The 14,957-nt window shown below is 41.9% G+C and overlaps 1 protein-coding gene across 3 annotated transcripts in view; it reads left to right on the forward strand.

Annotated features, from left to right (window-relative positions):
• Window positions 1–14,957, forward strand: part of PLPPR1 (phospholipid phosphatase related 1) — a 70,185-nt gene that overhangs the window by 51,485 nt on the left and 3,743 nt on the right. For all 3 annotated transcript variants that reach the window (XM_009504318.2, XM_064438082.1, XM_064438083.1), the window contains 2 exons: window positions 6,875–7,125; window positions 12,960–13,136. In XM_009504318.2, the coding sequence (XP_009502613.1) occupies window positions 6,875–7,125; window positions 12,960–13,136 (428 nt within the window). The remainder of the gene's footprint in view (window positions 1–6,874; window positions 7,126–12,959; window positions 13,137–14,957) is intronic.

Consider the following 14,957-nt stretch of genomic DNA (forward strand, 5'->3'; position numbering starts at 1 on the left):
CTAAATGTGCTTTCCACAAAACAAGCAGAGAGTTATAGATACTCCACCAAACATTCACTTAGGTTTTGTAAGGAAAGAGAAGCAAAAAAGGAAATACCCAGACTGTCTTTTGGTGATGTGAAAGGTAAGCACCTTTGTTGTACCATGTCCATGGGATCTTTTGGATTTGGTTGCTAGATTTGAGCCTTTTCCCCTCTTTTTCTTCATGTATACAGAATGAAGCACTTTTTTGCACTTTGATAGTGGAACAAAGAATTAAGCAAAACCAAAAACCTGCAACTATTCCGAAATGTTGGCAAAACCCTGTGTTTCTTTTCCTTGATTTTTCTTATCTTGCCTACTATGCTCTCTGCTTATTCTCTCCTTGTTTTCCTCAAGAACTCAGCAGCTGTCTAAGATTCTCTCCTCCTGAGTTTAGTGGGGACCTTGAATGTTGAGCTTTGTCTTAAATCCCTCCCTGGTTCTTTGTCCACAGGAAGCAGAACCAAAATTTCTTCTTGCTTCTTGGCCCAGGCTTGAATTCTGCACATTGGTAGGCGTTTGCTTTTGTGGCAAAGGGCTGCTTTTCAACTTGCTTCAGTGTACATCAAGTCTTCTGCTGCAACCTGTATTAGTGAAACCTGCTATGTTCCCTCCTTTATCAGTGAAAAAAAAAAGCTGGCTTAGCTTGGAAGCATCAGACTTTGATCTATGTTTTAATTTGTTCCATCTTCTTCTGTATCTTTTATAGCTGCTTCCACAGACAAGTATTTTGAAGATTTTCAGGTCAAAGAAATGGTGTACAATTGCTTCGGAGCAGTTTTTTCTGTCTAAAATATTGGTGCTGTATTATTCTGTAATATTCTTTAGTCACATAATCTCTCCTCCCTTCTGTCCCCACCCCTCCCAGCAGTTTTATTACAAATTTCTACTGCCAAAATTTGCCATTTACATGCTGGACCTTTGAGAAACCAGGGGGTAAGAGTGGTTATTTCTTGGGCCTGTGCCTCTTCTCCCTGTCTCCCGACTTAAGTACACCCAGCTTTTTGTATTTTTATTCACCCTGTCTTGCAGTAATTTCCCATTCAGTACTTTGTTATCATCTTGCCATCTTGCATTTGCTTCTGTGTTCTACTTCATCATTTGTATTGCAAAGAGAAGTTATAAAATATTTTAGAATTATGTAGTGAATAGTTTCAGTCAAGGATTTAGTCTGTTTATATAAAGCTGCTATCATACCCCCAGGATCATGGACTCAGACCTCCCTTACTCAGTTTGGCAGGGTGACTGGAGTGTGTATTGTGCTGCATTTCATTGTATTAGGTATCTAATCCATGTGATTAAGTTGTATACCTGCAAAGCCCTGATAACATGCAAGTGGCCTCTCTCTGGTTCACATATTTAGAAGTGAAATGTGCTTCATGAATTTGTTACGAGTGGCTTTTACTTTGGACCTGTATAATTTGCTGTTAACAAATGGCACACACCAGCTTCTGCTGACAGCTTAATTTAAAGCATAGTGACACCTCACAGTGGGCAGCTAAATAATGAAATTAGGGCTTTATTTCAGCAAATTAAGGCTTTAGTTCAGCAAATAAAGGTTTACTAGATTTGTACACACATTCAGTTTATTGTAATAGGATAGATACACCCAGAGCACTGATGTCAATTCCCTAAGTAGCTGCAGGCCATAGTTTGCCTGGCCTTATCCTTCTGTCTGCCTTGGATCTGAAGTTCACCGTGAAACAATGCACAATCTGTTATTAACCAGCTGCCTTTCAGCAGTGCTTAAGCTGTATTCGGGTATGCTTCCTCTAACCTACACTGCTGCAGCAGCTTAGACTACTGTATGTCCCCCTTCATAACACTGAAGAACCTCCACAATGAGAAGCAGGTCACTGAGCTGGGGAATCAAACCCTACCGTTCCCTTTTACACCAGGCTCTGAGCTAGCTATAGTCTAGCTGAAAACTGATAGTTGTGAAGCAGCAAGGAAGAAAGAAATCCTATGTGTCTGTGGGGAGGAGTCTTGTGGCTCCAGAGTACTTCTGCCTTGGGAACTGAATTTCTTCTTGAATGTTTGGGCCTCATGTCTTCTTTCTTATATCTTGAGTGAACAGTACCCAGGTAGGACACTCACAGGTGAAGCAGGCAGACACAAGAGGCAGTAGATGCCTGGAGCTGTGAGCTTTGTGGGTCTTCACTGGGAGATCAAAGCCAATCCTGGGATCCGATTAGGAGTGCTCGGAAGAAGCTTGCTGTTGGGCCTGTTCCTGATGCCATGGCAACAGACAATAAATTTCCCTGCAACCCCCATCTCTCCAGTTGCAAAAAAGATTAATGATACAACTCTCCTTCAACAATACCCTATAAGAAATAATGAAGAAGAGTGGTTTAGCAGAGCCTGAATCACAGGACTATAAATGTCTGGCTTTATTGGATGCACAGGAGCATTATAGCAAAACCTTCAGAGATGGGCTGAGGATCAGCATTTCCATAGAGTCATGAGTCCTTCCAACTCTAATCCTTTTTAGAAAACATAGGCATGGAAAAGGGGTTGGGGAGTGTGATTGTGCACGTGTAATATGAATGCTTTCTGAGCAAACTAGGTTGAGTCTGACAAAATCAGATAATTGAGCACTAGGAGAGAGAGGAGTGCCTTAATAAATGAACTTGGTAGAAGGCATAACAATATGCTACCGAAGAGCACAGCTTCTGATGTCTCATGAGTCTTCAGTGCATTTTCTCTTTTGTCATTTTACTTGAGGGTTTCATGGGTTTTCTCTAAAAAAGCCTTCTACCTCCTCATTCTCATTTCCACCCACTGGGTTCTCACTTCTCTCTTCCTGATGTCTTTTCAGCTGCTCTTGTACAGCTCCCAGGTTTTTTTAATTTATTTTTTTTGTTTTGTTTCAAATCAGTGGCATTTTAAATGTCTATAATAGTGAGAGTTTCCATGGAGTCAACAGGCAGCTGCAGTCAGTCATGTTAGACAGATTCAGGGTGAAAGACGAGAGAACTTGAGCACGAGTTGCAGGGAAAAGACAGGGTTGTACTGAGGTTAGCTCACTGAGGTGAGCAGGGACAGCTGGATTCTTCTTCAGGGCAAATGCCTCCGTTAGCGAAAGCAATAGACAGAGCTGGAGGTGGCAACACTGATGAACAGCTACATAGGGAGCTCAGCAGAAGACCATTACAGTAGCATGTAAGTGAGAGTCCAGAAATTATGGGTTTGTGCTTGGAGGACTTTTTGGCACAATTTAGGGGGAGGTGTAAGTGGAGACATTAAAACCGAAGCATTCAAAATTTAAGCTGCTGAAGACCCAGATTCTTCTGGCCAAGGCAAGTGTTAGTTCAGGTTAGATGGAACTGAAAAGATTTAACGTTCATGTTGTCTGTTCTCAGAATCTTTGGACAGGACTTTCCTTGTTCTTTTTTTTTTTTTTCTTGGTTTGCACATTTAGTTTCTCTAAGGTGTTTCTTACTGGAGTTAAAGATATGTTCAAATCTGGTCCTTAGTTCCTTCTTTTTGGACTCTGGGTTAGCTAAAGAGAGTAGCAGGGAGTACAGTCTACCCTCTGTCTGTGGCCTAAATTAGTCTCTTTCCCAGTGACATTCTGCTTACTGGTTTGCCTTCTAGCCTCTTCTTTCTGGCTGCTGCTGACACACACAAACACAGCTGAGAGCCAGGACAGTGACAAGAAGTCAGGAAGCCTTTCCAGAAATAGCTTCTGCTCCTTATTTAAGGCCACTTTGTGCTGCCAGACTATGTGACACGTATGAATGAGGGGAAGGAGAGGCTTTACGTAGATGAAATTAACCTCTGTCCATCCTTTATGCTAGTAACCAACTGTAGAGGCTGTAGGTCTTCTTCCCATGTGGCTTGCACTGTTTACATCTTTTCTCAGCATATGCTAACTTCTGGAGTCTGGAAGGAGTACATGCTCTCCCATTCTGTCTGTGGCATTTTATCACGGACTTCAACTGTATGACCCTGAAGAGCTAGGGCTAGTTGCCCTTCCCACGAAGCCTTTCAGCAGCGATTTGTCTGCCTCTGAAAACCTGGTAATCACGTCACTGCATTCTCGTGCTCTGGTCAGTTAGCTTAGCTGCTGTAGGTCATTGAACAAATCCATTGAACAGATGGATTCCTGAGGTACAAAAACCACGAGGGGACTCTCCACCGCTACCCGGGCTCACTGGTGTTTCAGCCTTTAAATCAATTACAGCCAACCCTATCTGAAAGTCTCCAGAGACTACATGATGTGTAATCAGTTTGCAAGGGTTAAATTCCTGCTAGCCAAATTCATTGCTGCACATAGCTAAAATTTTCCTAAGGCACAGTTTGGCAGAACTGCGAGAGGGGAATTACAGTGATCAATATGCATCACAGTCAGAGCACAATAAAGGTTTCAGCCATGGCTTGTTCTGCAAAGTACTGCAGCCCTCAGCAGTTGAGTCTGGGCCAGCGCTTTCAGTGCTACCATATTTGAGAAAATGCAGGTGTTGAAACTTCATTTTTCAGAGAAGAACACTGGACCACCTTCATAACTCTGCACATCCTAGAGACTGAAATACCTTTGTGAAGCCCATGAGCTTTTTCTAAAACACCTCAGTTCTTGGCTTGTACTTATTACACAATCAAGACTGTGGGCCAGACTGCCTGGCTGTTAGATTCCATCTAAGTATTGTAAAGGGCTTGGTAATAATCCTCACAGCATTTGCTGTGATTTGCACACCACATCAAAAATATGCCATTTAAAGCAAGCTGTGCCAAAAATATTTTAAGAATTTGACCAAAGAGCTGTACATAAAACAAGATCAGTTTCTGGCGTAACTTGCTGTTTCACCAGGCTGAAACAGCAAGTTTTAACTTTTTCCTTTGAACTTGCTTGTGCACTGGCTAATGTAGGTGAGGAGTTCCTGCTGGCTGAGGAAAACAATGGATTTAAAATATTAGCAGAGGGATGAAGGAGCGCTGTTAGTGCTCTCTCCATTTCCCTTTCAAACAGAGACACTTAGCGGGATAAATGGGAGGAAGACTGTCATGCCAGTAAAAAGACAGCCCAGTCCTGCAGTCTAGAACCAGAGGAAGGCTACCTCCTTCTTTGACCACCTCTGGCTTTTTAAATCCATGATCACACATCAGTTCATTAATAATGAATAATAATAAACTCATATAAAGCATAGTGATAAACTCAGTGCCCTAAATTGTCTTCACTATGGTAAGGCTCCTTCCCAACCCTGGGGAAGTGTGGTGAGGACAAACTGCTCTGTACTGTACTCCTGCAGCCACTCCAGGATGCTACCCAAGGAGAGGGCTCTTCCCAGAGTGAGGGATGTGTGTTATAGCACAGCTCTGTCAGTCACACCACACTACCTCTGCGAATGAGTGGCTCTGGCAAGCCCCACTTGACAGTTGTACAATGAGTGCCATTTTTTAGTTATGGGTTTTGTTACTGTCTGTACCAGTGTCCTGTGTGTAGATAGGCCCTGAACATTCAGAAGGACCTAACTCCGTCAGCTCTAGCCCTTCTACTTTCTGTTACTTGCATGATAGGTGACAATATCTGCAGAACGATCCTTGATTCTTGTTAATTTGATGTAAAGCATTTTCTGCTGCATTATGTTGCTGGCTGCCTGATATTTCTTGTTTCTCAGACTATAGCAGTCTTTTTTTTTTTTTTTTTTTAAACTCAGTACAGATAAGCAGTGAAGTTATTATTACCATTGTGGTGCCAGCTTTTAAGATTTTATCACAGCTCTCCTAAGATATTTTCCATGGACCACAGCTCTTGGTCATATTTAAATACATAGCAATCTCAGCTAATTTATAATTTAAATTACTTTTGCTTACAGAGCTAAAGGAGGGAGAAAGCAAAAATACGTGACCCTCAACATTCCCACACCAAAAGCAAATATTTATTTGTTCTAAAGTTTTTGTGATGCTTTAATCTACCTTAGTGATGGGAAGGGGGAAAGGGAAGCCGATTTAGTTTTTCAGAATGTTTGAGTTTGGCGTTTCTGCAAACCTACTATTCTGTTCCCTTGGTATGTAGGCAGTACAGGCAATTAAAAATCCTCATATACATTCACAGCAGCTGTAGCAGGTACTGGTAGTACTCGTGAGGAGTCTGTGAAGGATGTGACAGCTGCAGTATTGAGCTAGGCATGCTCTACAACCCTGGAAATGTTCCTGTGTTCAAGTGAATGCTTCCTGCTATACCATTTGCGGGTATGTGCTCCCAGTGACATAAGCTGAACTGCAACTGTGTGCAAATGTCTTCCAGAGCAAAGCATTAGAATGTTTCCCAAATGACCTGTCAAATATTGCTAGATCAGCATCTTAATTTTTCACCATCAGGACGGTGAATAGTCAAAATCCAAAAGGTACTTGACACTAGTTAAGTGCAGTATTGTCTCAGCACTACACTGCCATCTCAGAGCTGCTATATTACCATTTTTAGGCCCATATGTGGTAAAAATACATTAACATTTTAAACAACTCATGTGCATGACACTTCACCGCAGGCTGTGAGCCTTTGTCATAATGGAAGCTTTACAGGCATAGTATAGGTGCAGAGTTTAGAGTGAAATCTGTAGCTCACAGTTCTGTTCAGAGCTTGAATCACAGAAATACTTAGGCACTTGCTTATCATTTTCAGCTTGTTTCTGAGTCCCTCTGGAGTTGCTGAGTTAAGCACCTCTCAGAGTTAAGCATGCAGTCTTTTGTGTCATGCCTTTGATGCAGGACTCTACTGGAGTCAGCAGGGGCTTTTTCCAGGTAATGACTGCAGGGTTTGGTCCCTTACCCCTCATTATGTCTCCTCCTTTCAGGTACCAAGATTTTTTTTAAACCTGTTTGAATAATCACTCTTTTTAACCTTTTCTCACAGGAGTGTTTGCATTTGGACTTTTTGCCACTGACATATTTGTAAACGCTGGCCAGGTTGTGACTGGGAACTTGGCTCCCTACTTCCTGACTGTATGTAAACCCAACTACACTGGAAATGACTGTCGGGCCCACCACCAGTTCATAAACAATGGCAACATCTGCACTGGGGATGTGGAGGTGATTGAAAAGGCAAGGAGATCCTTTCCATCCAAACATGCTGCTTTGAGCATCTACTCAGCTTTATATGCCACGGTGAGTGCCAGTGATGATTGCGAACTTGTATGACAGGTTTCTGTATGTGCATCTCAGTAGGCCATTTTCTTCCAATGGGTTTTTGAAGAAAAAGAGCATTGTTTTGGGGAGGGCTTTCTTCTATATTTGTAGGGGAAAATCTCCTTCTCTCTCTGTTTTACCAGTCCTAGTATAAGCAAATGATGATTGCTTTTGAGACACACTATAATATGGAGGCATGAGGTCCTAATCTTGTCTTTGCTGCTGATTTTCTCAGTGACCTTTGAGTATGCATTCAGCCTTTTCTTCTACCTGTCCCTGTCTCACAAATGTTAAAATGAAGTTGATGCTTAAAGGGCTCCTGAATCACTACTATTTCTTTTGTTCTCATGCCATGGGTTGTATAACATTGAAAATGTAAATGGTGCCAATTCAATGGGAGGCTGAAGTAGGCTGGATTTTGCTCCCCGTGTTTAGGACCTGAATTCCCTGTGCAGAAAAGATTGTTACAAAAGCTAATGCAAGAATTTTGCTGTTATCACAGAGAAATGGACCCCAGTTGACATCTTAGCAAGGCGGAACTGCTATACTGTCAGGATGAAATTGTCTGGCTTTAAAAGTCTAGTGAAACAGATTGGCTGCTCCTTTGTGTTCTCTGGCTAAAGTTTCTGTAATGTTTGAAAATTGATCCAAGAATGATTGATCCAATTACTCACAAAGTAGAAAGCTTTGGTAGTTTTGCCATTAAGATCCAAGGACCTAACCTGTTTCTGTTCTCAAAATGGCTTAACTAGGCCTTTTTTCCCCAATAGCTTGGCTCAAATGAGTGCTGGAGTCTGTCTGTAGGTCATCAGGATTTGAGGAGAACCTCAAACTTATTAATGGAAGGGTATTTACTGAATATTTTACCCTGATGTTGGTAGCAGATGAATAAAACACCACATTATTACTATAAAATGAAATGGCCACCTGCTGCTGTTTCAATATCCATCTGTTTTCACTGAATGTTGTGTGAATAATGAAGGAGATATAAATCGGTTACTCCTTTGATCCTGATGAAAGTTTGTTGGGAAGTGTTTGGAAAGCCTGTAACATTTTGTGTTCATTACTTCTGAACAATAAGCAACCATGAGTGAAATACAGTTCCCAGTAAACTCAACATTGTTGTTGCAGCTGTTTTAATCATGATAAACTCTTAGGTGGAAGCTCCAGGGTCAGCTGTGGTTCTGGGTCTGCCCTAAGCTAGTTATATCCTTTCATGGACTTTCCCTGCCCAACCTCCCTTGTTTCCTAGGAAGGCAAGTGTTCTACAAACAGGCTGATTTCTACAGCTGAAGGGGAATAATGCTTTTCCCTCCTGAGCTTAAGTCCCCAGTAGGTCAGTGTTTCCAAGCCCTAGTCTTTCAAGAGTACTTGCGATGGGCTTGCATTTCTCCCCACATAGGAAGATACCAGGTGGAGCCAGGACATAGAGTTATTTCTGAGCCACAAGTTCATAAAATTCTGCCCTTAAGGCATTTCAGCCTACAGTCCAATTTTAGCCCAGTCCTCTGCCTAAAGACACCCTCTAGCACTAAAGGTGTTGTCACTTGTCTTTTCTCTGCCTGTCACCTGGGAATAACATTACACAAGAAATGCAGTGTTCAGATCTCACTTTGCCCAATAATTATGCTGTGCTGTGAAAGTGTCTTGCTGATACTAATGTACATGATAATATGGGACGCTCAACACAAAACACAGGATATTTGGTTAGTAATAGCTGTATTTTGCATAAAGCTGAAGATTTGAATGGTGGAGCAAGAAAACTAAAACAGGTTGAATAGAGGAGGCAGGAGAATGGAATCAGCCCAGACATTGTCTTTCACTGTGTGTCTCTTGAGATCTGGGAGTCTCTTCCCATCACTGAACGTCAAGAATCCTCTGCAGATGTCTCTCTACTGATTTGTTCATCGGTCTGCTAGTGACAATTTGCCCACTGCGACTGGTTTGACTTTGTGTTTTGGTTTTTTTTCTATAATCTGGGTTTTATATTCAATCAGCTAGGCTTTTTCTTGTCACCTGCCAAGGAAGCTGAGGAGAACCGAAAGCATCGCTTTTGTGATCTCTGCAGGCAGAGATGAAACTTATTTGCCTAAAGCAGGGGAAAGAGAAAACAGCCAGCAGCCCTGGCTTCCATACTTACACAAAAATTAGAATGGCATCTAATGGAAGTTTTATTAGTCTCCCAGAAGTATCGCAGTAAGAGATGGCAGTCATTGTAGGTAGTACACACTGCTGTACAGTTAGAAACACATGCTTCTAAGTACCTTTCCCAAAGGAAAATGATAGGCTAGAAATAGTCCTTAATTCATTAACATTTCTGCCAAAAACTAAAAAGCAGATGATAAAATCATATGTTGCATGTGGGTATCCCAGTTACATCATCTTTAAGCAACTGTTACTGCATGCTCTTCTGAGAAGGGTCATGGAAGAGTCAATGATGAGGACATGTAACAAATGGTAGTGTTCAACCAGAACATGGAAAATTGAAGTATTTCACCAGCACAACTGGAGGACCTCTTACTGTAAAGAGAAGGTAGATATCCTTGCTGATCATCCTGTTTGCCTCTGGAGTGAAAGCAGGGAGAATTGTTTTACAGGTGATCACAACAGGGTCTCTGTGGTTGAAAGATACAACTAATCTCTGTCATTGACTGTTTAGTAGTGTTTTTAGGATTCCCCAGCTAAGCTCTTGCCTAGCATTATCCACAAGTAACACTCTATCTGGCTAGAAGACTCCACCTCATCACTCTGGATCATGACCTAGCATCTGACATTTATACCTGGGTGCATTGTTTCTTGACCAGAGTGATACAGTATAGCTGAACATGAAACTTTCAACATTTGGGAAATTCTGAATAGCAGAGACACTACGGCAAATGCCTTCTGCAACCCAGGTCACTGTGACCCCACCAACAATGTTTTTTCCATTTCTGCATTAACACCTACCAGAATAATCAGTTAAATTCAAGGTCTTGGCACTTCGAGCAGGTGCACTGAGCGTCTAGGACACTGTATCAAGTTCTACAAACCATATCACTGTCAAAGGCTCTGCTTCTCTCTTACTGTAGAAGTCTCTATGGTAAAGGAAAAGGTTGTCTGTAAAGCTTGTAGGACACAGAATTTTCCAGTATTGGTATGAAGTAGTTTATTTTCCTTGGAAAGTTCACAATCACAAATGTCCCCACTTTTTGCTGAAAGGACAAGACAGGCTTCTTCTACTCTGCCTTTCTTATCATAGATATAACAAACTTTCTAAATATATGCATACATTCGCATATATTTAGATGTACGTCTATTTTAAACTTGCAAACAAAAAAGCCTCCCTGACTGTCTATGCTTTTATCTATCTGAAAAAGATGGGAGAGGAATTACACACAGGATGAATGCTACTATCATACATTGCACACTGTTAAATGCACTGCTTGGGTCTACTGATAAGAACACAGAAAAGAAGCTGAATAGATAATTTATATAGCTAAATCATAGGTAGTTTATTTTTTAATATGTTTTATTCTATTTTCTTCACATCTTTTTGTATTCACTTCCTTCCTCCCTCTCCCACCCATCAAATAACTGGTTTTGACTTTTAGAGTTTTGTAAATAAATTTACCCTATAAATAGCATTGTGGAAAATTTTCAAAAACACCTGCTGTGTGTGGGAAGTCAGATGTAAGTGACTTTCACTGGGATTTTGGGCTCTTACACAAAGCTTGGAAAACATGCTCTAAGTGAAAGGGTAAACACATAGTGAGAATCTTTAATATCTTGGCTTTAGGGACCAGGACAATGAAGATCAAACTGCAGTGACAGGAAAGTCTGAGCAGAATGGAGAAGGTCTTCCAGTTTTTTTCTGAGCTGATTTTGTGATTTACGGATGAACTGGAGCATACCTTCTGGGAAAACAGTTTGTCTTGTTTTAAACCCTCCTCATGAGGGTTTAACAGACTTCCTTCGGCAATCTGTTCGCATGGTTAATTACCCTCATTGCTAAAAATGTTCTCTTTACTACAAGTTTACATTTTCCTGCAGAGACACATGAAACTTCAAATACATTAGATACTTCCCATCTGTAAATAGAGAACTCTCCCATATGGGTAACCCAGAGATCCAGCCTCATCTCATACCTGTAAGAAAACAAGCATGCGTGGGTTGCTCTCTGTAGCTAGGGTTTGCAGCTGTCGCAGCAGAACTGCATTGTTACTTTAAAGAGGTGATGCTTTTCCTTTGGGTGCTGTAAACGGCAGTAGTGCTTTGGTGAGGAATAGGAAAGCAAGCCGGCTCCCTATTGCTCGTTTGAATTGGCTTATGCTAAAAGAAATGCATAGGGTGAAAGGATGGGCGGTAATTATTCACATAGTGGCACTTCACGATATTTTTTCCTATCGTTTCCAAAGAAGACCCTTAACGTGAGTTTTGGTGATAGGTGCAGCTCAACCTACCAGCAAAGACTGGGGCAAGACTGCCGCCTAGTGTTGAGTTGCATTTCAAGGCGTGTGCTGCAGTCAGGTGTTAGGTTACAGAAAAACAAAGCAAGCAGGAACCTCTCAAGTAGCTTAGTCCCATTCCCAGTACTATTACACACCATAATATTCCAGTTCATAAACTGAATTCACCTTTAAATTATGTGCCCAGCAGCACATTTAAGGGCAGAAGACTTCACTTCCCCAGGCAGAGATCTGGGAAATTCAGCTGTTAAAGTCTAGTACTGCAGTTTCATGGCAAGTGAATGTATAATTTTGCCTAGGTACAAGTCTGGAGGCAGTCAGATCTGCCTCCCGCTGGTTGGTTTCTCTGGCCTGTCCCATTCCCTTCCAGGAGGTGGTTGCTGCATCCCTCCCCTTATTCTAGAGTTACATATTGTATTGGGTTTAAGGCCAATTTAATTTAATTTAAGTTTTTAGTTTAATTTCTAACACCAGCTGATGAGGGGAAGCCAGCTGTGGGGATATTTGGTGGTCCAGTCAGGGAAAAGGGAAAAGAAACACGGACAGGGACAAAGTTAGAGTGAAAAATAGGCACGGTACAGCAGAATAAAGGAATATACGAAAGGCAATGAACAGAGTCAAATATGTTTGCCAGAATGGATATAATTTCTGTTTCTTGATCCCAGAACTATGTGCCAGACCATAGCAACCTCTGTATACCTGGCTCATGAAGAAAGGGATGGGCATTAAAATACGGTAAAATAATTGCTTGTGGTTGCCAAATAGATCATGGAGGGCGAAGCAAGCTGTGCTGGTAATTGCAATTGGAAGCAGCAAGCCAAACCTCCTTCCTTCAGCACAGGCACAGGAAAATCCCAAGGTAGCTTTACCCCAGCCAAGCCTTTGTAGTCTTGGCCAGAGACTGGCAGTGTGAGCCAGCTTAGGGAAATGGAGCAGCTAGTTCATACAGATGCCAGGCACTCCATCATGTGCACATTACAGATTCTGCAGGAGTATAAACATAAATTCTTTACTCCCTTTGCAAACATTTAGTCTTGCACATTCAGAGTGTGGGTAGCATATGAACAAGTACTCGCACAAGTTAGGAAGTGAGTAAAACGAGCCTGTACATACCAGCTCAGAAAAAGTCCAGTATGTAAACGCCATTGATGGGATATTTCACAATCTGTAACAGCATTTAACAGTATCTGTTTTGTTCTCTTAAAACTGTTCTCTGAATTACCTTAAACCTCTCCCTCCAATTCCCAATGCTTTATTTAATAAATCATGGTTTTTGTCGCATCGTTGCTGATTTCAGATTTGTCTGGGTGGAAAAAGATGCATTACTGGCAGAGCCCCGTTTCATTTTTGGCTTGCCCTTTGTTTCAGATGTACATCACAAGCACAATTAAAACAAAGAGTAGCAGGCTAGCCAAACCTGTGCTGTGTCTGGGTACCCTGTGTGCTGCATTCCTCACCGGGCTAAATCGAGTTTCTGAATATCGAAACCACTGTTCGGATGTGATCGCAGGCTTCATCTTGGGAAGTGCTGTAGCTTTGTTTCTGGTAAGCCCTTCAGTCCTTCCATGTTCCTTTTAAAAATACCTCAGTTAAAAAAATTACTATTCTCTTGTGGCCTATTGCAGCTGATTAATCTGGTTGCTAAGATCTAATTCTAGTCCCATCTAATTAAAGGTACCATCAGAGAAAATCTAATATGAAATCAGGTTGATACTAACTAATAAGGATAATAGGATGGCATTTGTGCATTGTATATATTTCAAGATTATTTTAATTACTGTACATATTCTTATTTTACCTGTGTGGAAAATGCTGTAAAGATGGTGTAGATTTCAACAAATGGCAAAAGGGAGGCATGCTTGAGACTTCTTCTCTGGCACCCCTCTGTTGCAAAACCCCACGGTCTGCCTGGTATCTGCCAAAAATGTAGGATACAGGGTGTTGTCCAGGGCTGTAAGCAGTGGTCCTTTTTCCCCATTTGTTTCAGACCATAAAAGAAGTGCAAAAGAAAGGAAGGTTAGGGTGTAAGGACAAACAGCCTGGGAGACAAAACTACCTCCCTCTGCAACATTTGGAGTTGACCTGAAATTGTTCACCATCTCATAGAATAAGAAAATGTATTAGATCATATCAAAGACCTTTCCACAGAATCTAGGAACACCATCTCTCTGGACTTGGATTACTTGCTACCCTGATCGCTGTGTGGTTTAAGTGTTTTGTTTGGTGAGAGATCTCTTGCTGACAATTTACCCACACAGCAGTCATGGTGATTCTGACTATTATCAAGAAACATACCTGGTTCCATTTAATCAAAATATGCTTCAAAACTATTCACTGCATAGCAACAGACACTTTATCCTTGTAATCAGGAGGCATTAGGTTTCAAAGATCCCTTAAATCTAGATTGTCTTGTTACTGACTTTTCTTCTATTCCATAAAAAAAAATACCCAACTCAAAAACAAACCTTCACATATCGTTTAATCCTGTATTCCCCTTAAATAAAAAGGTGTCCAGAACCTATGACCTGAATCTCCTTGGCTTTAATGTAAGTAGTTTATCTGATTCCCACCGGGAAAGGCAGTTTAAATCTAGCCCATGCAATATAAGAGTCACCCCATATATCTGGTCAGGACAATCTGTGCTCCCACTACCTGTTTCTAGGAACGACAGCCTGCTCCTTGCGACATTTGGGCCCTGCAGACCTTCTGTCACCCTGCAAGTATCTCAAGCCCAATTGCAGAGTGGTGAAAGGGGTCTCCCCAGAGCTTGCAGGGGAGGGGCACTGTGAGATTGCTTCTGCCAGCACAAGACTCACCCAGGCTGCAGCCTGCTCCTCGCTCAGGTCTAAAGAGCAGTGAAGAGGGAGAGCCGTCAAGGAGCTGGCTGCAAGAAACACTCTGACAGCTCCTGCATGTCTTTTTTTTCCACTGTGTTCCCAAACCCCAACCTGCCATGTGTGTTTGCTCTTATTAGCATCACCATGTGGGTGCAGTAAGTCTGGTCATACACAAGGGAAGGCCTTGTAGGATAAACACCACAGCAGTTGTACCGGAAGTGTGCAGGAATAGTGCTAAATAAGCTTGATGTCACCCAGATGTGAGGTAGATTCAGCCACCCAGTGAGCTGTTTTCACTGTTCAGAAATGACGGTTAGAGTCTGAAGGGAATATTTGGCCAATAAAGTGCATCCTTGGGGTGGTCCGTGGTTCTGTGATGATAAAGCAGACATGGGAGTCTCTGCTGTATAAAACATAAAAAGGCTGAGAATGGTTCATCGCCCCAGATTACAGGCCAGATGAAGCCATTTACCAAGGCAGTCCACCACACCCAACCGTACCGGTAAACGCACTGTAGCCCAAGGCTGAG

This window comes from Phalacrocorax carbo, chromosome Z (assembly GCF_963921805.1).
Source record: "Phalacrocorax carbo chromosome Z, bPhaCar2.1, whole genome shotgun sequence".
NCBI classification, from domain to species: domain Eukaryota; kingdom Metazoa; phylum Chordata; class Aves; order Suliformes; family Phalacrocoracidae; genus Phalacrocorax; species Phalacrocorax carbo.